The sequence below is a fragment of the Vigna angularis genome, chromosome 1 (genome assembly GCF_016808095.1).
Source record: "Vigna angularis cultivar LongXiaoDou No.4 chromosome 1, ASM1680809v1, whole genome shotgun sequence".
NCBI classification, from domain to species: domain Eukaryota; kingdom Viridiplantae; phylum Streptophyta; class Magnoliopsida; order Fabales; family Fabaceae; genus Vigna; species Vigna angularis.
In genome coordinates this window covers 52,988,181-53,014,045 of record NC_068970.1, presented here as the reverse complement: position 1 = coordinate 53,014,045, position 25,865 = coordinate 52,988,181, and the positions used below count along the sequence as shown (strand labels likewise).

The following is a 25,865-nucleotide window of genomic DNA, read 5'->3' as shown; positions in this document are numbered from 1 at the left end:
TTCTCTTTATTGGAATGTTGACGTCTTTATTATGTAGTATTTGTTATTATATAATCGGGATGTTACAAATAAGACCAAAAAGTAACTCACAGTACATAGTATCATAAATAATAAATAATTGTATTTAGAATTTAACTATGAGAAGGAACTTCTATGTGAAAAATGTTTGCAAAAGATGAATCTAAAAACATTAAACCATCAACTAATGCTAATAACATGGTAGGAAAAGAGTAAATAAACAAATTTAAGTTTGATAAAGAAAAATTGAGTTAAATGAAATAAATAAAAGACATATTCAAAAGATAAGACAAAAGAGTTGATAAACTGAAAAGGGATAATCGGTTGAAAAAACCAAAAAACTTAAGAGAGATAAAAAGAGAAATTTAAGATATTTGAGAAATTATTTTTTATTAGATTAATTCTTAAACTATTAATTGAAAAGGAGATTTGAAAATTAATAAGAAATATATATTTTTTCATTACTCCACCTCCACGTGAGAAAACGATGTCCGAAGTTTTGAAAATACCGAAATTGTCCTCCGTAGATGTTGAACAAAGGGTTTTGTTTGTTCTCTCATCGGATAAAATAAACCACACTGACCCATCGATTCAAAATCGCACGGAATTTGATAACAAGAAAAATTCAAATTCACTCATCTCGACACAACGTAAAACTTGTTCATCGATTCGATTCAATTCAATCCAATTCTCCTTCTTGTTCTTTGTTCTTGTTCCAGTTCTTGAACTGACCCAGCTCAACTTCTCACCTAATTCTTGGAATTCCGAAAAAGCCCTTTTTCTAGTCACCAAATGTCCCACCCTTTTTCCTCCGTTTAGCCGCCACCACTACCCACCACCCGCTGCCGATCTCAGCCAAAGATGATCGTGCGCACCTACGGACGCCGCAACAGACCTCTTTCGGGAACGTGCTCGGGATCCTCCTCGCTCAACGACGACGTTTCTGAGCCCTTCTCGCAGGAGACCGGCGACCCTCTCTGCGCCTTCGCCTTCTCTTCGCAGGACTCCTCGTCGCAGCATTGGCCCCTCTTCGATTCGGAGATCGACGATTTGTGCGCAGAGAGGGAGTCCAAGCGGGCGCGGCGCGGGGCGGAAAAGCGCTCGGAGGGGATTCCGGCGACGTCCACGCTCATGGAGGCGCAGGAGTTTGGTGAGATGATGGAGCACGTTGACGAGGTCAATTTCGCCCTCGATGGCCTACGCAAGGGACAACCTCTGCGGATCCGAAGGTCGAGTTTGGTTTCGCTCTTGACAATTTGCTCCACTACGCACCAGAGGAGGCTTCTCAGGACTCAAGGGTGTGTCAATTTATCTCCAACTTTCTTTTTTCTTGCCAATATGAAATGGGTCTTTTGTCATGCACTTGTTCTTAGTGTGTGTGTGTTTTCATTTAATTTATTAATTTTTCTCTATTATTTTTTTGGAAAGTTTTTTGGGTTTGTTTTAAAATTTTTAATTTGGAACGGGAGGAGTGATTTGCTGGTTTTAGGTTCGTGGATGTGTGGGTTTTTTTGAATTTGTTGGCACTTTCGAATGTCGGGGACGAGTCAGGAGCTGTAAATTTCTTTTTGGATTTGACTAATTATTGCTTATTTACTTCTGCCTGAGATAAAGAATTGAAAGGGTTAATGTTTTTTTTTCGGTTTTTGCTTTTGGTATTATCATTGCTGTTAAGGTAGATTTGATCGTGAGATCTTTGGCTACTCTTTAAGTGGAAATGCGAGTTGAAGGGAGATTAGATATTTTACCGTTTTCAAGGATTGCGCTTGTTTATTTCACTTAATGAACTATGTTGCCGTTTATTTGTTTACGAGGTAATCCCGTGCCCCTTTTAGCTTGTGATATTTATCGTGGCACGATGTATTGATCCTCCTTTGCCAGTGCTTTCTTCTGTGGTCGAACCCAACCCAACCCGGATGTGGTGAACCCTAAGTTTGCTTCCCACTCTGGCCACCCGATGTGGGTGGCTTTCTTGCTATTTGATACAGTAATAATAGTTGTGTAGAATCTTCCATATCAAGATTAATGAGATTCTAGGGATTCATAATATTGTTGTTATAATCGCCCCAAGTGCTATGTAACTGTCAGTGAGTGAGCGGAGTAGTATTTTCTCGAAAAAAAATAATTCTCAATTAGGTCCTCGAAAATTTTAGTTACCGAATTAGTTCCTCAAAATGTTTTTTTGTCAAAACTTTAGTTTCTCAAAAATGTTTTTTTTTTCTTTTTTTTTGTAATCGCTCAATCCTTCCAAGATTTATTCCTTCATGGCTATCAGGTGTCACAACTTTTGTCTTCCACAGGGATGGAGATGTTCTGACATTTTAGATCTTTGAAAAGATATTTGGTGATAGATTTAATTTTTAAATGACTAATTTGGTTCCAAAACCTTTGGAGGACTAATGGGGTGTTTGGTCACTAACTGAAATGCTCTTTGTATGTCCATAAATGTCCATTTAGACCGAACTTTAAACTGAGTGCATGGATTGAACTCACTTTTATATTAGAAATATACTTCCTGTGTGAATGTTTAGCTGATGAATCCGGATTTTTATGCTGTATAGGATGGCAAAGACAATAACCAATGCCATTTTGGGTCTCAATCTTGATGATTCTCCCAGCAATCTTGCAGCTGCAACCCTTTTGTACATTTTGACCAATGATGTAAGTCTTCTTTTGTCTATGGAAATGCAGATATTGGATTTTGAATAATGAAAGAAGCTATGAGCAATACGAGCATTACTGTTGCATATTTTAGTCAATACGTTTTTGTTTCAGGGCCAAGATGATCACCTCCTTGAATCACCCGGTTGTATTCAATTTCTAATCAAGTTTTTAAGACCAATTGTCACCACAACCATTAAAGACAAAACACCAAAATTTGGCTATAAACTTTTATCATTGCGTCAGAATGATGACATGCTAAAAAATACAACGGGAAGATTGGATTCTAGTTCTTCTGAAGTTTTTTCCAGAGTACAAGAAATTCTAGTAAATTGCAAAGAGCTAAAAGCTTGTCAGAATGACAATGGGGTGGAGAGACCAGAATTATGCCCAAAGTGGTTAGCATTGCTGACAATGGAGAAGGCTTGTTTGTCTGCTATTTCTCTTGATGGTATGTAAAGAACATTCATGTCCACAGTTCGTATTATTGGCTGAATGAAGTTCTTTTCCTTCTATTATGATATCATGTTCTTTTAAATTTCAATGCCATTTTTTTGTGCACAAAAATAATTATAAATAATGAAATTTGTTTATGTATACTGGTATTTAGTGTTTAGGATGCATTGCTATCGACTTTATACCTGTCCTGTTAATTTTATTTCTTCCCAATTTCTGAATATGCCATCCTGATTATGAAATACAGATAAAATTAATTAGTTCTCGGCACAGTGGTGCTTAACTTGATGGAATCTGTTTTTTTATATACACATTCTAGGATGGTGATATATTCTGATTGCATTTTAGTGGTATTTGTCTATGTGGATTTCTATCCCAATTTTTTCAAGATTTTACAGTTTTCACTTGTAAATTATGATTTATGCGGTATTCTGTCTCTACAACAAGTTATAATTCCTGTAAGCAGTTTATGCGGCCTCTAGTTGATCAAGAGCTCACTTCAATCAACTTTGTAATGCTCCTGTGGTCCAATTTGAATGTGTGTATGCATATATATATATATATATATATATATATATATATATATATATATATATATATATATTTATATTGAAACATATTCTGAGTATTATTATATATATTTTTTATATTCAGAAACCTCAGGCGCTGTACGGAAGACTGGTGGAAATTTCAAGGAAAAATTAAGGGAGCATGGAGGACTTGATGCGGTCTTTGAAGTCACCATGGATTGTCATTCAGATTTGGAGGTGTGAGCTTGTATGTTAGTTCATATTGTATAGCAATAGGGGTATTTGGGTAACATTTTAGAATTCCAATTAATTCTGCTGTGAACGAAATTGGTTTTGGTGAAAAGAAATTATTTACTTTTCTGTTAAATAGGTTCTTGTTGTGGAACTCAATTAAGGAGAGATTTTACATTTTTCATATAAAAACATCATTTGCTCTAAATTCACTTAGTAAATATTCTTAACCACATTTTTTTTAATTCTTTCAAAAATCAATTCTTTAAAATTACTTCTAACTGAATTGTAATCAAATGCACCTATATTTGCTTCCCCTAGCAATTACATGAAAACTCTGGATTTCTCTTTCAGAACTGGATGAAGGATAGTTCTCTTTCTACCAAAGGTTCAAGAAATGACAAACGAATCAAGAGCCTAACCTTACTTCTCAAGTGCTTGAAGATAATGGAAAATGCTACTTTCCTAAGCAATGACAATCAGGTTGACATATGTTATTTGCGTGTGTAATTAAAAACATGTTTGTTTATTATTTTTTTTACAGGTATCTGCATCGTGTTATTATGCATGGTGCATGGTTTATTGCATTCCTAGCTCAGTGAACATGTTAATTTACCAATAATTTAATCTTAACATTGACTCTTTCACTGTAGACTCATTTGCTTGGAATGAAAAGAAAATCGAGTCCTCGGGGTCCCCCAATTTCTTTTACAGAGCTGATCATAGCTGTCATAAAGGTCCTCTCAGGTAATGATCATTCAAAGGGGTAACCTGATGCTTTTTCAATCTGTTCCTTATTAGTTATTTTATTTTCAGCAATCATGTTTGTTTGCTTTGATTAGTTTTCATTTCTGGTGGTTCTTAGTTTTTCCTCTCTCTCTCTCTCATCTCTGCTGAAAATCTTCTTACATGTAGATCTATGTTTACGTCGATGTGCCTCTACTGCATCCAATGATAACAAGTCCTACGACCTGTTCTCTATGGCCAGTCATGATTCTGAATTGGATCAGCTCAGAGACTATAAAGGTACTAGATTGTTATTATTTGCTTGGAGTTTTAAGCAGAAATTAGCAAAACCATTTTATAACCTTTGTTCATGCTCTTATCCTTTTAACCGAGATAGGATCTATTTCTTGAACTGTTCCCCCCTTTAGGAAATAATTATCGTCTCTTGCTCTGTTTTTTCTATTAAGTTGCGGATATTGATAGGCCTCCATTATTGAGACATGACATTTGGAAAGGGGCAGGAAATAGAAGGTTAACACAATCTGACATGGATGAAGAGGACATGATAGTAAATAAATGGATTATTTATGTTAAAACCTGGAGCATAACTGAATGCTGAGAGGGCAAGGAATAATGCGAGGTGGAAAATCTGTTGGGGAGAATGAGAATTTGAAAGGGAATACTATATTGCGTAGTGGACATGAATTGAGAGGAAAAAGAGGGATGGGCCATATCTAGAGGTTCTGCGCATGTACATTACTCTAGATTAATCTTCTATATTTTAACAGTTTCTTTTCTTGAATCATAAGAAGCTATTCTCCATTGTTTTGTAGTTTAGTTTCTACCAGTAAGAAATATCATTTGCTTTATTTTTGAGCTTTGCAGACTTACTATAAGGATTTAACATTTAAGATCTCATCTCATCAAATCCTTGATTAATTTCTTTTTGTCTTCATATGGTAGGAAATTATTCCTTTAATTCAAAAGAGAATTGAGCATCAGAGTTGGGGTTGCTAGTTTTTTTAGCTTTCTTACTATGCTTATAGTCCACTCTTCTAGTTGAATTTGAAATCTAGACTCATCTGGCAAAATATTTAAGTTGAGTCCTTGATCTATACTGATGATCATGTGTGGACTTTGACACAGAATTTGCTCTGTCTATACTCCTGCACTCCTTTCTCATAATATGAATTTTTTCATCAGGCAAACTTTATGAGAAAATGTAGTTTTGTTCAGGATGTAGTAATCTGTAGAATGACCTTCATGGTTGTGCCTTATCCATTATTATTCTGTACCTTAGTGTGATAAGATAATTTGATTCCCATTCTAACTACTGGAAGCTGTGACTTACTAGCATAGAAATAAGTTAGTCTTCTGATTTTCTGAATGCTCCTTCATTTGAATTTTGCAGAGAATGAAACTTTATCACGTGGTTCCAATAGAGAGTATAATGGAGCAGAGAGAGGCTCTTGTGTTAAGAGTTCTAATGCCTCTCAGATCAGCCGAATATTGACATGTAACCGGTTGGAAAGTTCGCTATCCATTTCTGAAACTCCCAGCACTTCAACTACTGATACTTATTCACTAAAGATGAGGGTCAGTTCTTCCACGTCTGGGTCTTGTAGTGGTGCATCAAAGAGTTCGTACTGTAAAACGTCCATGATTCAAAATAATTCCAGGAAGAATGTTCGCTTTATGGAATCTACCCCAGTTGTAATATTGGATGACAGCCAAGATCCCTTTGCATTTGATGAGGATGACATTGCACCTTCTAAGTGGGATCTGTTAGCAGGAAAACAAAAAAAGTCACATTCTAAAAAGCATGTGACAGCAAGCAGAGGATTCGAAATTGAATGTCAATCTCACACCGCTGTTAGCCAACAAGAATTAAGTAATGGAGACGTCAATTGTCCCAGCTCTGATGTTGGTGATGAAAAAGATTCTAGCGTTCTAACTGACTGCCTTCTTACTGCTGTAAAGGTATTTATATCTGATTTAGTTTTGTTCTTTGTATCATTTAGACACACTCATCATGTTTGAGTACTTGAGTGAAAGTAGAGGACTTGCTTCCCTGGCAAACCATTTGACAGTTATTCTTTTTTAGTGGATAGTTACAATCCTGAGTTTTCTATGCAACTGTTATACACTAATCGTTTGGAGAAATATCTGCTGGATATATAGGACCTATCTATAGAACTAGGATATAGCGTGTCCCTCTGCCCTCTTTTGTTATTCTTTTTCTCATAGGAGATGGTATCATGTTTTTTCTCATGCCAAAGTTAGTTACAATTTATTCACTAACTAATGTCGTCTCATTGTAGGTGCTCATGAATTTGACCAATGACAACCCTGTTGGTTGCCACCAAATTGCTACCTATGGAGGACTGGAGACTATGTCTATGTTAATTGCCTGTCATTTCCCTTCTTTCAGCTCGCCTTTGTCCTTTGATCAGATAAAAGAAAATGCTGCCGGAAATACCAAAGATCCTCAATCTGATAGGCATCTGACTGATCACGAGTTAGATTTCCTTGTTGCTATTCTGGGCCTGCTTGTAAATCTTGTGGAGAAGGATGGTCATAACAGGTAATTTGAAAACCTTCCTAGATGGCTGTTCGTTATGAACTAATACAGCTACATGAACAACCGATTCACCTGCTTTCTTCTTTGAGTGTTTTTTCCTTGTGTAATTTTTATTTTGAACAATTGAAGGGATCCATTCACTCCAAAAATGAGTCTTGGGTACTTGTTCCACTTAGTAACCTTTTATACGATTTGAATTAAACAAATGGGATTGTTGAATTGTGTGATAATGGGTGAATTGTTTATGCTTATTTATTCTTAAAAGAGTATTTTTTTAATAAAATAAGCAGATTTATACTTTTTTATGTGTTTGTCTAATATGCTTATTTAGGAAGAGTGTCTTCCTGCTTTTTTTAGAAGCATATCATATCTACTTATTAAACAAGTGATTTTTTTTACAAAATTGCATATTTAAAAAATAGTAAGATAATGTGTGAATTTATTTATGCTTATTTATTGCTAACGAAGGATTTATTTTAATAAAATAATCAGATTTATGCTGTTTTTTGTGTTTGTCTAATCTGTTTATTTGAAAATTAAGCGTCTTCCTGCTTTACTTTTAAGGAAGCATATCATATTTATTAAATAAGTGGCTTTTTTTTATAAATTGCTTATTTCAGAAATATTTATTTTAAATTTAACCAAACTAACCCAATATATCACTGATCATATATACCAGATTTTAAATAAATTAGGCATATGTTACAAAAGTACACTGACCATAAGAGTGAAGTGTTCACTAGTTTTTTAATTATGTGATTTTTTGTAAACTCAATCAAGTTAATGTATATTTCTAATTCAATGGTTGGACTAATTAAGTTCGATGTTCATATATATATATATATATATATATATATATATATATATATATATATATATATATATATATATATATATGTATGTATGGAAATGTGTCTAGTGAAAATGCTATTCTTAAGAGAATGAGAGGGGCGAATTTTGGTCGTACTATGATCAAGAGAGTAAAAATTAGAGTAATATTTTTTGTACCATTTAATTGTATTATTGCATGATGTCAGGATCACAGGAGTTCTGTTTGATTACTCTTTATGTGGTGGGGTGTTTCTATACTTTTATTCTATTTTTCATAATTATAATGTAGAAAAAGGATTCGTACCTTCTTTGTTTCTTCTACAAGTGTTTCATCACAGTGCACAACTATTGAATTGTAGTGACATTGCATTACACTTTTTTTTCTAATAAAAAATTCACAATTTAACCCATTTGGTTTGGTTTATTTTTGTTTATGAATGAACAAGATGCTAACTTTAACTTTGAATTATATGTAATTTACAACATGCTAGTGGCTTTATGCAGATCAAGGCTTGCAGCAGCCAGTGTTCTGCTACCTTCCTCTGCAGGCTTGCGTCAGGAGGTTCGGAAAGATGTTATTCAGTTATTGTGCTCCATTTTCTTGGCTAACTTGGGTGAAAGCGAAGGAGATGGGGAAGATAAGCATTTGCAACTGGTGGGTAGCATGTTCAATTTTTTCTGAAGAATTCTTGGGATAGTTATTGTTTTTGTTGCATTTTTGTTCTGTATGTATTGGTGAATGCTTGTGAGAAGCTTGGAATATCATGAAAATTAGCAATGGTGTATCCTCTAAGTTGATAATCTATTGCTAATCTTCTCAACTTGTTTACTGTATCATGTGTGATGGTTCAGCATTATCAGGTGATAAAAAATCGTTTTTCTTTACCATCAAGCTGAAATAGTTACAAAAAATACCATGAAGCAGCAGGTAAAGAAAATTGGGTGCTGGGATCATGCTTCACTTGATTATTGTCTGATGTGGATAATGCAATGGGATGCTTATGGAAAACAACTAGCAATTGGTTTCAAACTTCCTAGACATTGAAATGTTCATCTGATGTATATTACAAGCACTTGAAAAAGTTGGCGTGTCTTAGTTTTGTAATGTATATTGTTTGCTATCTATGTATCTTGAATAATCTTATGTTTCATCATGCAGAACGATGAGGCAGCTGTTCTACAAAGTGAAAAAGAAGCCGAGAAAATGATCGTGGAAGCTTATTCTGCGCTGCTTCTGGCATTTCTTTCCACTGAAAGGTTTTCTTATAAATTCTCATTTGTTTTGTTGCATATCTGAAGGCCTATAATTTACTTATTTTTTTTATGGTATACAGTAAGAGCATCCGTGCAGCAATTGCCGACAATCTTCCAGACCAGAACTTAGCAAGTCTTGTACCTGTTTTGGACAGATTTGTGGTATGTACTTCTTGAGTAATTGTTTTGCACCATGGGGATGAAAATGTGAAACTTGCTTGACACTATTTGTTAGACACAATTTTTTTGGGAATGAATGGTAACTGGGGTTCTTCACCTTGATCATTTTGGTATTCCTGTGCCTGACTACCTATATCCCTTTTTTTTTCCATTTAAATTTAAAGTATTAAACACTGACTTCTTTGTGCCTTGATCTGCAGGAATTCCATCTATCTCTGAACATGATTTCGCCGGAGACTCATAAAGCTGTTAGCGAGGTCATTGAATCGTGTAGAATTCGATGAAAGCTGAATGGGAAAACACTGTACAGCCAGAGCTTAATTTAGGGTTTGTTGTTATTCCGGAGGAAATGGGACTCCGTTACACCGAGTCTGACCAACTTTTATTCTCGCTTCACATCGCTTATACCCTATTTTTATATCACCATGCTGGTGATGTTGCTGAGTTGCTTGTATACAAAAGTCAATAGTGAGATCCGTACCTAGCTTAGTTTGTGTGTAATCAATAGTGGTAATTTTTTTCTCAATATTCTTGTTTATTCATTCATTTTCTTGTATCGGAAGCTTATACCTGTTGTTTCAATCACCCCACCTCCTTTGTTTCCTTCATCTTGATGCAAGCAGCAGCTTAGTCAATCTTGTGTAATTTTAATGCTAGTTCAAGTCCACGTTTTCTCAGTACTAAACCTTTTCTATTTAATAAATACATGAATCATTCATCCACCACAATTTGAGGCTTGAAAAGGGCATACTTGGGCTTTAGTCATGTATACATTATTAACCATTTGCAAGATAAAATTAGAGTCTTTTCAATAAACTTCTTGAATATTTGATGATTTTTAGATAAATTAAAAGCTCCTTATGCATAAAAACATCTTAATTAACTAATGTTATTTAATATGTTAAAAGCAAAAGCGTTTATGGAAAAGTACATCTAAATATACTGTAGTTATTACAATCACTCTTCACTTAATCATATTTATACATATAATTAACTACGCATATTATTCAATAACTTAATCACAATATTAACCATGATATTACTATTAATCACATAAATAAATGTAATAATTTATATATTCATTCTTAGTAACTGCTAAAAGCAGTGTACGGTATTTTCAATTTCTGGCGACAAACAAAACTCACCTGAAAGTACAAGTTCCACGGAACATAGGAACTTTTCAGTGCGCCTAACCTGCAGTGTTTGATATAATCGCTCCATATTATAAGTTTCAATTTGATGGATATCCCATGTCCACGTCCACTCTAAGCCTAAATTGTAATATAAATACAAGCGGCTATTATTTTTATTTTATAAGTAAATTGTTAAATTGAGTTAATCATAAATTTAGTTTTTAAGATGGTATACAAGTTGCTTAAAGTTTCCCTTAATGAAGTTTATTAAAATCATTGTATCACGGTTATCTGATTCTTGATAGATTGTAAATAAATATTTGATCTCAGATTTGAGATGTAATATGTGAGATCCCGGTAAATTAGAAGCGTAATTAGGTGTCAAATCAGTATTTATTACGCTGCTGAATCACCTAGTTGCTTCCATAATGAGCCGCGCCACACGTCCCATGCATTAATTACGCACTGAACGCTGCATGCATGAACGCCACTTGTCACAATGGAAGTTTCTGAAGTCAGAGTGGGTGTGCAGGTGTTGGATCGGGAGACGTTCGTCCGCACGAACGTGGATTTGACAAAAAGAGTTTTCGAAAAACCCCTCCATTCACCTGTATCACTCGTCTTCTTCCTCAGAACCAAACCTTCCATTTTCTCTGATCTCTCTCTAGAACCAGTTGCCCTTCTCTCTTCTGTAACTTATCTTCTTCTTCTCCGATTCACTTTCCAGAACCATAGGAACGTTCGTCCAGCTGTGATCTTTCATTTGGACCGAACAGAACTTGGATCGGAACTGGTAAGTTTTCCTTTCTAAGCGTCGTCTCCTCTGGTTTCATGCGAACCCTAGTTTTGGTTGCATGCATGAGTTCTAGGTCTGAATTATGTTGATTTTTGGTGTCTTAGATTTACGTGGGAACTGTTGAGCGAAACCTGGGTGTAAGACGTGGTTAGAGGAAACCCTAAAATCTTGTTGTTGGAAGTACACTGCTATCCAGGTAAGGGAAGCTTACATATATTTAAATTTATACGTGTATGAGTGTATGAAAGCATGATGTGGGTTGTCTGTATGAAATTTCTGTATACGTGTTTTTCTGGATCTGCATGAACGAACCCTGTTGTGCTGTTATGGATGTTTGCTGATATGATTTCTGGGTTGTTGAACTGCATGCTGGTTGAAACGTATGAGTGATGGATGAATACTATAATGTATGAATTGTTAATATGTTGATTATTGAATATGAATTAATCTGGAAGTGAAAGTATAAAGTTCATCAATTTGAGATTCATTTGAAGTATAAAGTATAGGTTAAATTGTTGAAATCTGGAATTTGTTAAGGTTGAGAAATCTGCACTGAAATCATGCCTTTGATAAATGACGCTCGTCACTGTACGGTCTTAAACCGTTCGGTTTCCTCTTAAAATAACTTAGAATGGATTCCTTCATTTGGAAAGAATTCTGCTCGTGAACGAGCGTCCCTATTTGGATCTTTGAGAGCGTTCGACCTTATGTCGAGCGTTCGTCTGTTAGAGCGTTCGACCTTATGTCGAGCGTTCGTCCGTTAGAGCGTTCGACCTCATGTCGAGCGTTCGTCTGTGAGAGCGTTCGTCTGTGAGAGCGTTCGACCTCATGTCGAGCGTTCGTCTGTGAGAGCGTTCGTCTTTGAGAGCGTTCGACCTTATGTCGAGCGTTCGTCTGTGAGAGCGTTCGACCTCATGTCGAGCGTTCGTCTTTGATAGCGTTCGACCTCATATCGAGCGTTCGTCTTTAATATCGTTCGGCCTTATATCGAACGATCGTTCTAAATCGCGCAAGGTCTCCTATCAAGCGCTCGTACAACTGAATAAGTATTTGATTTTAAACAGCGTTCGTCCTGAATTTGAAATAGCGTTCGTCCTGATCTCAAATAGCGTTCGTCTATACAGTTAATTAACGTTCGTCTTTTAGAGAAGTGTAATTGAGAATGAAAATGTGATGTTGAGGAAAATATAAAATGGGCGAATTATATATGAGGTGAAGTTATGATATTGATATTTGAACGAGCGTTCCAAGGAGGAACGACTCTGATTTCTATTGGATATGAAATTTGGTAAAGTATGACTGTGGATAAGTTAAGACTCGCTGTCCATCCTGATGTTCCGTGATACGCCTCTTCAAGTAGAAGGGGGTATTCATGTGTGGGAACGGCAGGAGGTCCTTAGTCCATAAGTTAACATGGGCGACGTAAGAACGGACTTACCTCGAGTGGCAGCTGTTTGGTGTATCCCAGTTACTACATCACTCGGGTGCAAGGACGCTTGTAACTACACAGATTCATACAGTCCGGACGGTCGGTCTAGCAATTAGTATATTTATGTTTGATTGATGTTATGCGTATATGAGTTGATTGTATGATGGTTTGAATAAAAATGTTGAAGTATGAATTTAAATTACGTAAGCTTACCCTTTCGTTTTTCCATTGTGTTGTCCACTGTCCATGTACGTTCGTCTTGTCTTGCAATGATCATCCGTTGTGGATGTGAGCAGATGGTGGTGCATCCCTGGAAGAAATGCTGGAAGAAGAAAATTTGGACGATGCCAATCTGGTGGAAGTTGAAGTAAAGGCCGAGCCTTAGAGCGCTCGTAGATGTTAGGTTGTAGATGTTAGCTCATTTTTGGACGTTCGGTTACTTTTGTAAAACCGTTCGTTCTGATTTATTTTCCTGTTTCTCTGAAACGCTCGTTATTTTTGTACTATAGCCGTTCGGCTTTGTCCTTTGAACTCTGTTAAATCTTAAAGACTGTTTACTGTACTGTTAATTGTAATTAATCCTGATTTATGGTAATTATGATATTTTGGGATGTTATTGAATATCCTACTATAAACAAGGTTAAATTAGATATTTTTAATTGTTTTTATTATAAATTATTGTTATATCATATATTCAAAATATTATTGTATTTTTGTCTAAATATTCTATTTTTTGCTTTTATTGGTATTTAAATAATGTGGGCATTACTTGGGTCATCAATTCAATCACGTTGCATCTTCCTCCTTCAATCTCATCCACCAGTGAGTTAAATGGACGAATTAAAACTAATGGAAGAGAAAAAGAGCGAATTGATAGATTGATTGATATGAAAACAAAATAACAAAACAAAAATAAAACAAACAAGTTCTTATATTTATAAAAATAAAACAAAACTTATCTAAAAGAATGTTCAAGAGCAACTCAAAAAACACTAAAAAGAAGATTATTTAATTTTTCTATTTAACGTTTCCTTTAAAACCAGATAATATTTTCTTCAAAACCAAGTTCCAATCATACAAAACTTGTAATCATTCCAATTTCGAAATGGATTTCTTCACGGTCTTCCTTCTCTGCCTTTCTGTTGTTTTCATAATCATCAAACTGTGTTCCAATGGAGCAACCAGCAAAAACTCACCCCCTTCACCTCCAAGGTTACCTCTACTGGGCAATCTCCACCAACTTGGTTTGTTCCCACACCGCACACTCCAAACTTTGGCTCAAAACTATGGATCTCTCATGCTACTCCACTTCGGGAAGGTACCAGTGCTTGTGGTCTCATCTGCTGATGCAGCACGTGAGGTGATGAAAACTCATGACCTGCTCTTCTCAGACAGACCACAACGTAAGATGAACGATGTCCTCTTGTACGGTTCCAAAGATCTGGCAAGTTCTACGTACGGGGAATACTGGCAGCAAATAAGGAGTCTGAGCGTTTTGCACCTTCTGAGTACCAAAAGGGTTCAGTCCTTTCGCCGTGTGAGGGAGGAGGAAACTGCCATAATGATGGAAAACATTAGGCAACGTTGTCGTGATTCGTTGGAGGTGAATTTAACTGACATGTGTGCTGCGGTTACGAATGATGTGGCGTGTAGAGTGGCTCTGGGAAGGAGGTACCGTGGAAGAGAAGGGGCGGGGTTTCAGAAGATGTTGTTGGAGTTCGGGGAGTTGTTGGGTGCTGTGTGTATAGGGGACTATGTACCTTGGCTTCATTGGGTGAGCCATGGTTTGTTTCAGAGAGCCAATAGAATTGCCGAGCATTTGGACCAGTTTATAGATCAAGTGATCCAGGAGCATGTTACTAGGAATGGAAGAGATGGGGGTGCTGATGTTGATTCCCGGGACCATAATGATTTTGTGGATGTTTTGCTTTCGATGGAAGAGAATAACGCCAACACCACCGATTCCCTGATAAATAGAACTGCAATAAAGGCTTTGATACTTGTCAGTAAGAACACCATCGTTTTCTTTTTCCATTGGATTCTCTTTCTCTTTCAATTTCTGATCACTGATATTTTCATTTAGAGAGTTTATTATGCCTGGATTAAGGTGATGTATAATATATACTTGGTTTGCTATTGAAACATTGCAAATCTAGGAGGTTTTTGCGGACTAGAAGTTGTTTTGTAATTTTGTTTTGTTTTGTTTTGTTCAGGATATGTTTGTTGCTGGTACCGACACCACTCACACATCCCTGGAGTGGACAATGTCAGAACTGTTAAAGCACTCAAGTGTGATGCAAACACTGCAAGAAGAGGTGAGAAGTGTTGTTGGTAACAGGAGTCGTGTAACTGAGGATGATTTGGGTGAAATGAAGTACTTGAAGGCTGTGATCAAAGAGAGCCTTCGGCTTCATCCACCACTTCCCTTAACAGTGCCTAGGAGATGCATGGAAGATGTCAAAGTGAAAGGGTATGAGATTGGAGCTGGCACTCAGGTGTTGGTGAATGCATGGGCCATTGCAAGAGATTCTTCATGTTGGGACCAGCCTCTTGAGTTTAAACCAGAAAGGTTCCTAAGCAGTTCCATAGACTTGAAAGGACATGATTTTGAGCTTATTCCATTTGGAGCAGGAAGAAGGGGATGCCCTGGAATATCATTTGCCATAAAGATTGTTGAGATAGTAATGGCAAACCTTGTCCACCAATTTGATTGGTCATTGCCTGGTGGGGCAAGTGGGGAGGACTTGGACATGTCTGAAACTCCTGGCCTTTCTGTTCATAGAAAATTTCCTCTTCTGGCTGTAGCAACTGCATATGAGAGAAATTAGTATGTAAGGAATCAAGTGAAACACATGACACTTTCATGCTGTGAATGGATCTGTGTGGTTGCAGGTTGCTCTCATCTTCGTTTGAAGTTTAATGCGATTACATAAGTAATGAGACTTTGATGTATATTATGTTTTGTTCAGTTCTGGTAGGTTATAGATATAATCTACAAAAAAATGGTTGACATTAGAGTTTTATGTATTGGAAAAAGATCAAGTTCTATATGTCACTTATAGATAAAAATTTTAATTATCATCTTATAAAAGTGGAGTTCAATTATATCTGAATTCATTTTTCAATTTGATAAGAGTGTCTGTTCAGAATTCATTAAAAGCAGTCACTCAATATTATTATGCACTAAACATATAAGTGTAGATTATGAGACAGTGTATTGAAAAACAAAATCCCACACAGCATAAGAAAGAACGTAACAAAAATTTCACTCACGTATTTTTTTAGGTTAGCTAAACTTAAACTCCTATTCTACGATACCAAATTTATTCTAAATTCATTAAGAGTATTTTTTGATAAGATATTTTAAGAGGAAAACTCCTTTTTTTTTCAAAAAAAATTGAAATGTTTTATGCAAAAATATTGTTTAGATAAGAAATTTTGAAAGAAATTAAAATTCTAAAATTTTATTAGAACTGTTTTTGTGTGTAACTGAGATGTTCCTATCTTATGTCTGAGATGTTTCCTTTGTGCTCCTAGGTCTAGGTCTAACTTGATATGGGATACTTGCAAAGACATTCATGCTCAAATAAGAGTGATATTCTAAATTTTATATTCCTTTTATATACCTATACCTTTTCACATGGACGGTTACCTAAATGAATTTGACTTTTTTAGGAAAGTATCATGACTGGTTAACTTATCATGCTATGCATCATGACCCTAATTATATGTTGGGATGATTCCTGTCATATAAAATACAAGAGCAATTAGATTGCTTAAAATTTTAAAAATAAATCAAACTTGATTTAAAAGTAAAAATTTGAAATTCTCCACATCTTTACATTCATATTTCAGTCTTTCTAGTTTGAGTTAACCTAGATACGAGTTGATTTAGCTCAACTTGAACTTGGTACATTCAGCTTGACATAATGTGAGATCTGTCTAACTTTAGTTTGACATGATCTCGATCCAATATCTCATTCTAAGTAAATTTAATTAAACCTGATTTGATTTATCTAAGTCCCACATGGATCCAAGTTAATTAACACTTGACCCAAGTTGGACCTAACGTAACTCGACATGAACTTAGTCCAAATCATCTAAACAAGATTACATCCTAACTCAGCTTGAATTGGACTTGGATCAATTCATATTAACTTGAGCTTAGATTGATTTAGCTAGGTTTAGGTCAAGGCTGACTTGGTTTGACCAAGTCTTAGTCGGGCTATACTTGATATGATCTTAATTGAACTATGACTCACTTGAACCTAACAACTCAATTGAATGTGGATTGACCTCAACTTGAATGAGTGTGGACTCCTCTAACTCAATTGAATGCATGATGTTTGATTTAGTTCAACCTAAACATAAACTGACTTGACTCGACCAAGACGAACTCAACTTGACCTGTGTTTGGTGGACTAACTTGGCTCGATTTTGGTCTAAGTCAATTCAACTCATTAGGGTGAATCCTAATTGATTCAAGTTATCTCCAAACTTACTCAACTTAATCTAAACTCATCGATTTAGCCTTTAAAATTGACTAACTCTAATCGATTTTGTATGAATTTGACTTAATGTTATCTTAGTTAATTCAATATATTATTTTATAATTTTAAAATAATTTCATTCAACATAAATGAGAAATTTTTTACAATTATAAAATCAAAACAATATTAAAAATGAACAAATAATATCATTGACCACTAAAATGATTAATATTAATACTTTTTAATTTTTAACAACGATTTGGTATTGAAATAACTGTATTTGAGTTTAATTATAATTGAAATTATTTATCTAAAAAAATTTAAATTCATTAAATGTTAATTATCTTATCTAAATAAAATTTTAAAAAATAATTTAAAATAAAATAAAATAAAATTCAGTATATTTAAATATTTTAAAAATCATAAAATTTTCTACCAAAATGCAAAAAGTAAACTACTCTATTATTTATACAAAGTCTTTAGTTAGAAGATGTGTGGGAGAAAATCAAATTCAGTGTAAAGAAGTTAAAAAAGAGCTTATAAATGATATTAACCCTTTTGACTCAAGTTTATTTAGGTAAGATTCTTTTTCTTTTTTATTTCCATTCCGTGTTTCTCTCAAGTTTAAAGATCTGAATGGTACTTCACTTTTTCTTCTGAATTTGATCGTCTAGAAAGTAAATATTTGCACAAGTTGGTGTTTTTTTTTTAATCTGAGTATTGTTATCTTTTAGTGTAGCTATCTTGAGTGTGAAAATATATTTTGGACTTAAAAGTGAAAAGTGAATGACTGAAAAAACATTTCATTATTATAATTTTTATTATTTTAATTCCTACTATTTAAATGACCAAAAGGTAGACTTATCCCTTGAAGTACTATTAAATGACCAAAAGGTAGATTTATTATTATTTTAATTCCTACTGTTTAAATGACCTAAACTAAGAAAGTAACTAAAACAGTGTTCAATTTCATCACTCTTCAGAAGAGCGATGGATCGAATCCAGCACAAGTTCGTGAAGGTTGGTGATGCTCTCAATCTCCACGTCGCAGAAATCGGAAGTGGTAAGAATCAATCCAACGCCGTCGTTTTTAACTTATGCATTTTGCTTCCATCGTTGATTTGGTCTGTGTTGGTGTTTTCAGGTGAAAACGCCGTCGTATTCTTGCACGGTTTCCCTGAGATATGGTACTCGTGGCGGCACCAGATGATAGCCCTTGCCGATGCTGGATTCAGAGCCATCGCCTTCGATTACAGAGGCTACGGTCTCTCCGATCCTCCACCTCAACCCGATAAGGCCACCTGGTCCGATATTCTCAACGACCTCCTTCATATCCTTCAAGCTCTTCATCTTCCAAAGGTACTCTCTCTCTAAAATGTCTTTACTCTGTTGATTGTTTCGTTGATTTTGTTTAATTTATTTTTTACCTGTGGGCTTTTAGATTTTACATTTGTTTCAAATTTCAACTTCTTGCTCACCATGCACTTAAGAAAAATGCTAGGAATTCATTATCCGGTGACACACTTCCTTTAGGTATCTGAGATTTTTCAGAAATTAAGAAATTGTGAGTCTATATCTTGTTTAATAAACTTTTTATAATTTTTAACTATTAAAGTGTTTATTAAAGAATGTGTTGGTAATACTTCTCGTACTCTAATGATCGTTTGTTATCTTGCCTTACAAATTCATAAATGGGTGGCCTAGACTTACTAGGACTTATTTTGCATCTGATTCACGAGAATTCTAAGACCAAACCAACGAAAAAATTTTGGTGTTGAGTGAGGATTTCGGTGATTTTTTTCCCCTTCATTTTAGAATATAATTAATCAGGTATGAGATTGTTAAAGTTATAATTTAACTCATACTGTGAATTCAACCCAACTACCTTTTATTACTTGAGTAAGATCGAGCGGGTTGATGAGGTAATATTATAGGCACGAAGGGATGCCATCATGTAAAATGACTAAAATGATTGTATGCTCAAATGTTGCCTAATTCTTTAACACCCTTAATGTACTTTAGGTGTTTCTTGTCGGGAAAGATTTTGGATGTCGTCCTGCATATCTATTTTCCATTCTACACCCTGAAATGGTCCTTGGCGTTGTCACGTTGGGAGTTCCATATGTTCCGCCCGGCCCCTCTGCGTTTCACAAATTCCTTCCTGAAGGCTTCTATATTTTGAGATGGCAGGTAATTTTAAAGGAAAAAACTTAGATGCACGTCCACTTCCATAAATGTTCTTGGTACTGTTTTTTAGATGAAATTTTACCTTAGTAATTGTAAACCTTTAGTGCAATCTTTCGCTATACTGATTATCATGAGAAGCTTCAAATTCTAATTGGAAAACAACAACATTTTGTACAATTTAAATTTCTTTGCTCTTAGCATGATGACCTTTACTTATGTCACCATAACTTTTATTCTATCTATATCAGGAACCTGGAAGGGCAGAAGCTGATTTTGGACGCTTTGATGCAAAGACTGTCGTGCGAAATGTTTACATCCTTTTCTCAAGAAGTGAAATACCAATAGCTGATGAAAACCAAGAGATCATGGATTTGGTGGAACCTGATACTCCTCTTCCCGCTTGGTTCACGGAGGAAGATCTTGAAACATATGGAGCCTTGTATGAGAAATCTGGATTCCAAACTGCATTGCAGATTCCATATAGGTGCTAGCTTTTGTTCTTTTTTTTGCCTTTTTTGTGAAATGGGTTTTCTTGCTAGCACAAAACAATGAAAGCGAATCCTGGACTCAATTTTTTTTATTTGTGTTAATGGTGTATTTGCATTGCAGGTCATTAGGTAAGATGTTTAACTTACCAGATCCTGTGGTTAAAGTTCCAGCACTTCTGATAGTGGGTGGCAAGGATTATGTTCTGAAGTTTCCAGGGATAGAGGATTTAACAAAGGGTGAAAAAGCAAAAGAGCACGTTCCCAATTTGGAGGTTACATTTATCCCCGAGGGAACTCATTTCGTTCAAGAACAGTTTCCCGCACAGGTGAATAAATTTATCCTTGACTTCTTTGGCAAACACACCTGATAGTAGACTTAAGCGTGGAAATAGCCACAAGGAATGGTCAATGTTATGTGAAGTATGGGATGATGCAAACAATTAATAAAAATGTTATTTTTGATTGCCCATACCATAAAAATATTCTCTTGCATTACTTTTGCGAAATTGTTTGGCTGTGGAGTCAAGATATGCACCAACAGATAATGCAAAATTCTGTCATTTATATTCAAAGCACCAACCATGCCTATTTGGTCTGATTATGGAAGCGAATGCCATGTTACGGTCGTATGATAGGTCATCTGGAATGTTTGCAAATGACAAATGTCGACCTTGATATTTCAGATTTGCTGTGCTTAACCAATCATCTTTAAGAGGAATTAAAACATTACCAATAAAGATTCCCAACTAATTCACTCGTTACTCTCTCAATCATTTGTGTTTTCCCCCAAACTTAATCCCAACTCATACCCTTGACTACATATTTCTTGTTCTCTTGTCAAGGAATCAAGTCAAAATAATGAACATTATAATAATTAAAATATATAGTGGAAAAGGAACATAAAATTAACCATTATCCACCCATTTTACGCAAAAAATGTTATATAGAAAATATATTTAATTACTCCTCTCATGAATTTAGATATTTTTAAATATTTTTTAATAAAAATGGTTTTGTTCTATTAATACTCAAAACTTTTACAAATTTTTAATTTAATCTTTATTTAGATTTTATGGTTAATTAGGAGTTGGGTAGCTGTTCCTTTTTATAATTATTATTTATTTATTTTTACATGCAAAATAGAAAAAATAATTAAATTAAGTTTTAAAACTCTTTAGGTTTTTTAATTGATTCTTTAAATTATAGTTGTATTAAATATTTAAAATTTTTATATTTTTAATTAAATCACTATGACGTTTTGATTTGTAAAAAAGACGAACTTGAATAGAACACATGTAAGTAAGAAAATAAGTTTATTTACCAAACAAAATCACATGTCAAATAAAATAAAGGTTTAATAGGTTGGGAAGTGTGCGGATTCGTTTCAATTGGGTCCTTCAATTTTGGAAGTGATCAATTGGGTCCTCACCACCGGTCTAATTTAATATTTTTAATAATTTTTAATTATATTTTCATTTATTAATATATTTAACAATTAAAAATGTTAAAAATTCATCTATACAGCTCAAATGGTGCCACCTGAATGCCATTTATATTTAACGAAAATGCTATTATTGAATCAAATTGACCAAATTAGGGACTCAATTGATCACTTCCAAAATTAGAGGATCCAATTGAAATGAACCCACAAATATAGGGACCTCCGAACCTATTAAACCTAAAATAAAAAATAAAGTAACAAATTAATATTTTACTAAAATAAAAAATAAAGTAACAAAATCATAGAAAAGTTCTTCTTACACCATTCATGAAGAAAGTCCTGCCTTTTGACTAAGTGTGCTTGGTAAGGAAATCCAGAATAAGTCGATTCACCTGCTCAGGAAACTGTTCTTGAACAAAATGAGTCCCCTCAGGTATAAATGTCACTTCCAGATTGGGAACATGCTCTCTTGCTTTTTCACCCTTTGTTAAATCCTCAATCCCAGGAAACTTCAGAAAATAATCCTTCTCACCCAATATAAAAAGTGCGGGAACTCTAACCACGCTATCTTGTAAGTTAAACACTTTATCAAATGACCTACAAATACAAACAAAACCAACACATCAATAACAACAATGCATCATTGCATAATAGCATCTCACTAAAAAGAACAAATCTTAGTACCTATATGGAACCTGCAATGCATTTTTGAATCCAGATTTCTCATACAAGGCGCCGTACGTTGCAAGATCTTCCTCAGTGAACCATAAGGGAAGAGGAGTATCAGGTTCTACCAGATCCATGATCTCCTGCTTTTCATTAGCTATTGGTATTTCACTTCTGGAGAAGAGGATGTAAATGTTACGCACAACAGTCTTTATATCAAAGCGTCCAAAATCAGCTTCTGCCCTTCCGGGTTCCTATGTAGATAGAATCAAAGTTATGGTGTGAGCAAAGAAATTTAAGACTTGGATAAACATTCTCAGTGTTTAGTGTTGCTTTTCAATGATAATCAGAATATTGAAAGCTTGCACTAATGGTATCATAAGTTATTAGTTGCATTAGAAAATAGCAAGAAAAAACATGTATATTTAAGGAAGTATCTTTAAGATTACCTCCCATCTAAAAATGTAGAAGCCTTCAGGAAGGACTTTGTGAAAGAGAGAGGGTCCTGGGGGAACAAATGGAACTCCCAATGTAACAACTCCCAAGACCCTTTCAGGGTGTAGAACTGAAAATAGATGTGCAGGACGAGCTCCAAAATCTTTTCCAACAAGAAACACCTAAAGCTCATTGAGGAGGGGAATCAATTAGGCAACAGATTAAGCATATATGATCATTTCAGTCACATTTTACACCTAGGCATCCCTTCATGCAAAACACCTCTCATACTAACTCCTTTCGACTCATGGCAAAATCTCTGCAACGGGTAGAATTTACATGTTGATCAAGTTCAATTTGCTTTAATTAGCCCGATTAATTTAAGTCTTTTTTTATGAACAATCATCAAGTGTATATACACCTCACAATAATTTAGTTTTTCTTTTTTTTTCTCTTGTAGTAACTTCAATAGTAAATCTTTAACCGTCGCAAAAAAATTAACTTATTATAGATTTTTTAAGTTGGTGGCATGCACAAAGGGAAACACAGTTTAGAGAGAGAGAGTGCCTTTGGAAGATGAAGAGCTTGAAGAATATGAAGGACGTCGTTGTGAATATCGGACCAGGAAGCCTTCTCGAGTTGAGGTGGAGGATCGGAGAGACCATAGCCTCTGTAATCGAAGGCGATGGCTCTGAATCCAGCATCGGCAAGGGCTATCATCTGGTGCCGCCACGAGTACCATATCTCAGGGAAACCGTACAAGAATACGACGGCGTTTTCACCTGAAAACACCAACACAGACCAAATCAACAACGGAAGCAAAATGACGGCGTTGGATTGATTCTTACCACTTCCGATTTCTGCGACGTGGAGATTGAGAGCATCACCAACCTTCACGAACTTGTGCTGGATTCGATCCATCAGTGAAAGCGGAGAGAAACTCGACTCTTGTCACAGAAAGAGTGTCTGCTATTCTGAGGTTTCTTCTCTTGCAAGTTTACGTTTACTGTAAAATATTTATATAGGTGAATGGAATTTGGTCTTATTCTCTTACTATTATGATAAGAACACTGCAACCACCAATCCTAAAGAAATTAAATGATTGAAATGCTTTGGTAAAATTAGTGTTTAATTTTATTTTAAGGATATTCAGAAGATTAAATTCTTTGAATGATGCTTAATGGCAAGTATTGAGTTTAATGAAAGAATAGAGGGGTAACAAGGAGAAGCTGAGCCCTGGTAATAATTCATTTCAATAACGGATGAAGATGACAAAATCCTGTCACATCTTATGCATTGTACAAATTAATCAAACTTTTCTAGTTTTGGTAACCATGTATGCGTGAAATGATGGTCTTTTGGAGTGAGTGTCATTTTATTCCGATTTTTTTTAAGATTTAAAATAAATAATAATAATCTAATAACCAAATTGCAATATTATAAAATACTCTAACATGTTTTATTCGTATATATATATATAGCATTAGCAAATATATATATATATATAGGTTTGCTAACGCGGTACGCGAATTTTTCAGTTGTTACATTTTAGTAATGTGTATCGAATTTTAGTAGATAAAAATATCAGTTTATAAGTTTTAAGGTTAAAGGTATTTTAATAATTTTCATTCTCAAATAAAAAAAAAAACCCAAACCTTTATTCACCTCTCTTATTTTTCTCAACTTTTTCTCTTTCATCTTTCTCACTCCAACCTTTTTTCTCTCATCCCTACTATAACCCCAATTGAAAAAATCAAAAACACTTGTCTAATCCTAATCCATCTTCCTCACTTATCCCATTTGTTTTTCTCTCATCTCCATACTCTCCCTTACCCACACACAACATCGCAATTTGTTGTTCTTGCTCTGTTCGTTCATTTGTTTTCCACTTTAATAACAAAATAATTGATGACGTTGATCTTGATGTTTGATTGGAAGACTGCGTTCTATATTTCCCCTTCTTTATTATATTTCATTTTTAAAGAGAGGTGAGTAAGGTTTGGGAGTTTTTTTTTTTTAAAATAAAAATTATTAAAATACCCTTAACCTTAAAACTTAGAATCCATGATATATAAAAGTATTTTTGTCTACTAAAACCTAGTCATATTGCTAAAATGTACGAACTAAAAAAAATTATATTTAGCAAACTCAATATATATATATATATATATATATATATATATATATATATATATATATATATATATATATATATATATTACATAATCAAATTTATTTTTCTTAATTAATAGAATTGAAAACACCTAAAAAAGAAACGTGCAAGTATTATTTATACATTATTTAATATTTAAGTAAAGATTACAGTCGATTCAATATTATTTCTATACTTCTTAATTATTTCCTAGGTGTGACATTAAGCACATAATACTATATGTTTATTAAGCACATCAAGTTCATCTGTCATACTATATGCTTATTAAAAATAATTAAATGTATTTACATGGATATCGATTTACATATGTCAAATAAAAGTAGTTCTAAGAGAAGTTAAAGAATTATAGTACAAAAGTTTTTAATTTTGATCTGTCCAATAAATATAGAAGAAGAAAAAATCTAAACTCAAAAGGAATCATCTATATTAAGCTAAATTCGGATAAGAAAGCTCCTCTTTATAACCAAATTGAAGAATTTTGTGTATTTTCTTTTGAAATTCCTTATGTTTGGATGAGACAATTTAAACGGATATTTCATTTATTTATTTGAAAATTATTTATATTAAAATAAATTATGGATAAAGTAATTAGAAAAAAAATTCAAACTTAAAGACTTTCAAGAGGTATTTCAAATGAATAATATAAATAGTTTCAAATACTTTCAAAAGTATAAGAAATTTGAATTTTAGTCTTTTTAACTTCATTATCACTCCACTCATGAAAGTCGAGTCGACTCAAGATGAAGACTCAATCGAGTCAACTCAGATTGAAAGCTTGAGTCAGGTCGATCCAAGCCAAATGTCGGGTCAACTCGATCAAATTATATGTCAAACCAATTTAGCACATGCTGAAGTTCAAATCCATTTGGCATAAACAGAAAGAGTAGGAATGACATATAATTTTTATATTGTAAGTATTATTGGAACCAATTTTTGAATTGACTAGATATAAGTATCTGTATGATAATATATAAATTTTTAATTGGGTATAGAGACAAAGATAAGTATGTACACATTCATCTTATCCTCGTCTCAATATCAATCCTCATCTTTATCCATATTCCTGTATAAAGTATTCATAGTTTTAGAACCTGAAAAACTTATATATATATATATATATATATATATATATATATATATATATATATATATATATATA

General features: G+C 34.2%; 4 protein-coding genes across 8 annotated transcripts; 3 read left to right on the top strand and 1 right to left on the bottom strand.

The window, feature by feature from the left end:
• The first annotated feature begins 551 nt into the window (after positions 1-551).
• Positions 552-10,076, top strand: LOC108319792 (wings apart-like protein 1). 2 transcript variants are annotated; one of them, XM_017551049.2, is made up of 13 exons: positions 552-1,316; positions 2,580-2,679; positions 2,794-3,130; positions 3,790-3,902; positions 4,251-4,379; positions 4,550-4,643; positions 4,812-4,922; positions 6,034-6,602; positions 6,944-7,206; positions 8,539-8,689; positions 9,194-9,291; positions 9,369-9,450; positions 9,669-10,076. In XM_017551049.2, exons 1-13 carry the CDS (start codon positions 880-882, stop codon positions 9,750-9,752), a joined length of 2,568 nt encoding a protein of 855 aa, XP_017406538.1. In that variant the 5' UTR covers positions 552-879; the 3' UTR covers positions 9,753-10,076. The 2 variants fall into 2 exon arrangements, with proteins under 2 accessions (XP_017406538.1, XP_052735153.1); XM_052879193.1 differs by lacking the exons at positions 9,369-9,450; positions 9,669-10,076 and having other exon boundaries at positions 8,526-8,689.
• A 3,796-nt stretch (positions 10,077-13,872) lies between these two features.
• On the top strand, positions 13,873-15,768 carry LOC108336564 (cytochrome P450 736A117). The gene is made up of 2 exons (XM_017573042.2): positions 13,873-14,828; positions 15,040-15,768. The coding sequence occupies exons 1-2, from the start codon at positions 13,932-13,934 to the stop codon at positions 15,652-15,654; spliced, it is 1,512 nt and encodes a 503-aa protein (XP_017428531.1). The 5' UTR covers positions 13,873-13,931; the 3' UTR covers positions 15,655-15,768.
• A 2,452-nt stretch (positions 15,769-18,220) lies between these two features.
• LOC108319907 (uncharacterized) lies at positions 18,221-20,471 on the top strand. Its single transcript, XM_017551213.2, has 5 exons — positions 18,221-18,379; positions 18,461-18,675; positions 19,339-19,506; positions 19,752-19,987; positions 20,113-20,471. Exons 1-5 carry the CDS (start codon positions 18,307-18,309, stop codon positions 20,357-20,359), a joined length of 939 nt encoding a protein of 312 aa, XP_017406702.1. The 5' UTR covers positions 18,221-18,306; the 3' UTR covers positions 20,360-20,471.
• Positions 20,472-21,287: 816 nt separating this feature from the next.
• On the bottom strand, positions 21,288-23,626 carry LOC108333080 (uncharacterized). 4 transcript variants are annotated; one of them, XM_017568423.2, is made up of 5 exons: positions 23,382-23,626; positions 23,101-23,315; positions 22,548-22,715; positions 22,117-22,352; positions 21,288-22,029 (listed from the first exon to the last, which is right to left on the bottom strand). In XM_017568423.2, the coding sequence occupies exons 1-5, from the start codon at positions 23,452-23,454 to the stop codon at positions 21,783-21,785; spliced, it is 939 nt and encodes a 312-aa protein (XP_017423912.1). In that variant the 5' UTR covers positions 23,455-23,626; the 3' UTR covers positions 21,288-21,782. The 4 variants fall into 4 exon arrangements, with proteins under 4 accessions (XP_017423912.1, XP_052734567.1, XP_052734561.1 ...); XM_052878607.1 differs by having other exon boundaries at positions 23,425-23,625; XM_052878601.1 differs by having other exon boundaries at positions 21,288-21,669; positions 21,753-22,029; positions 23,101-23,515.
• Between the last annotated feature and the right edge of the window lie 2,239 nt (positions 23,627-25,865).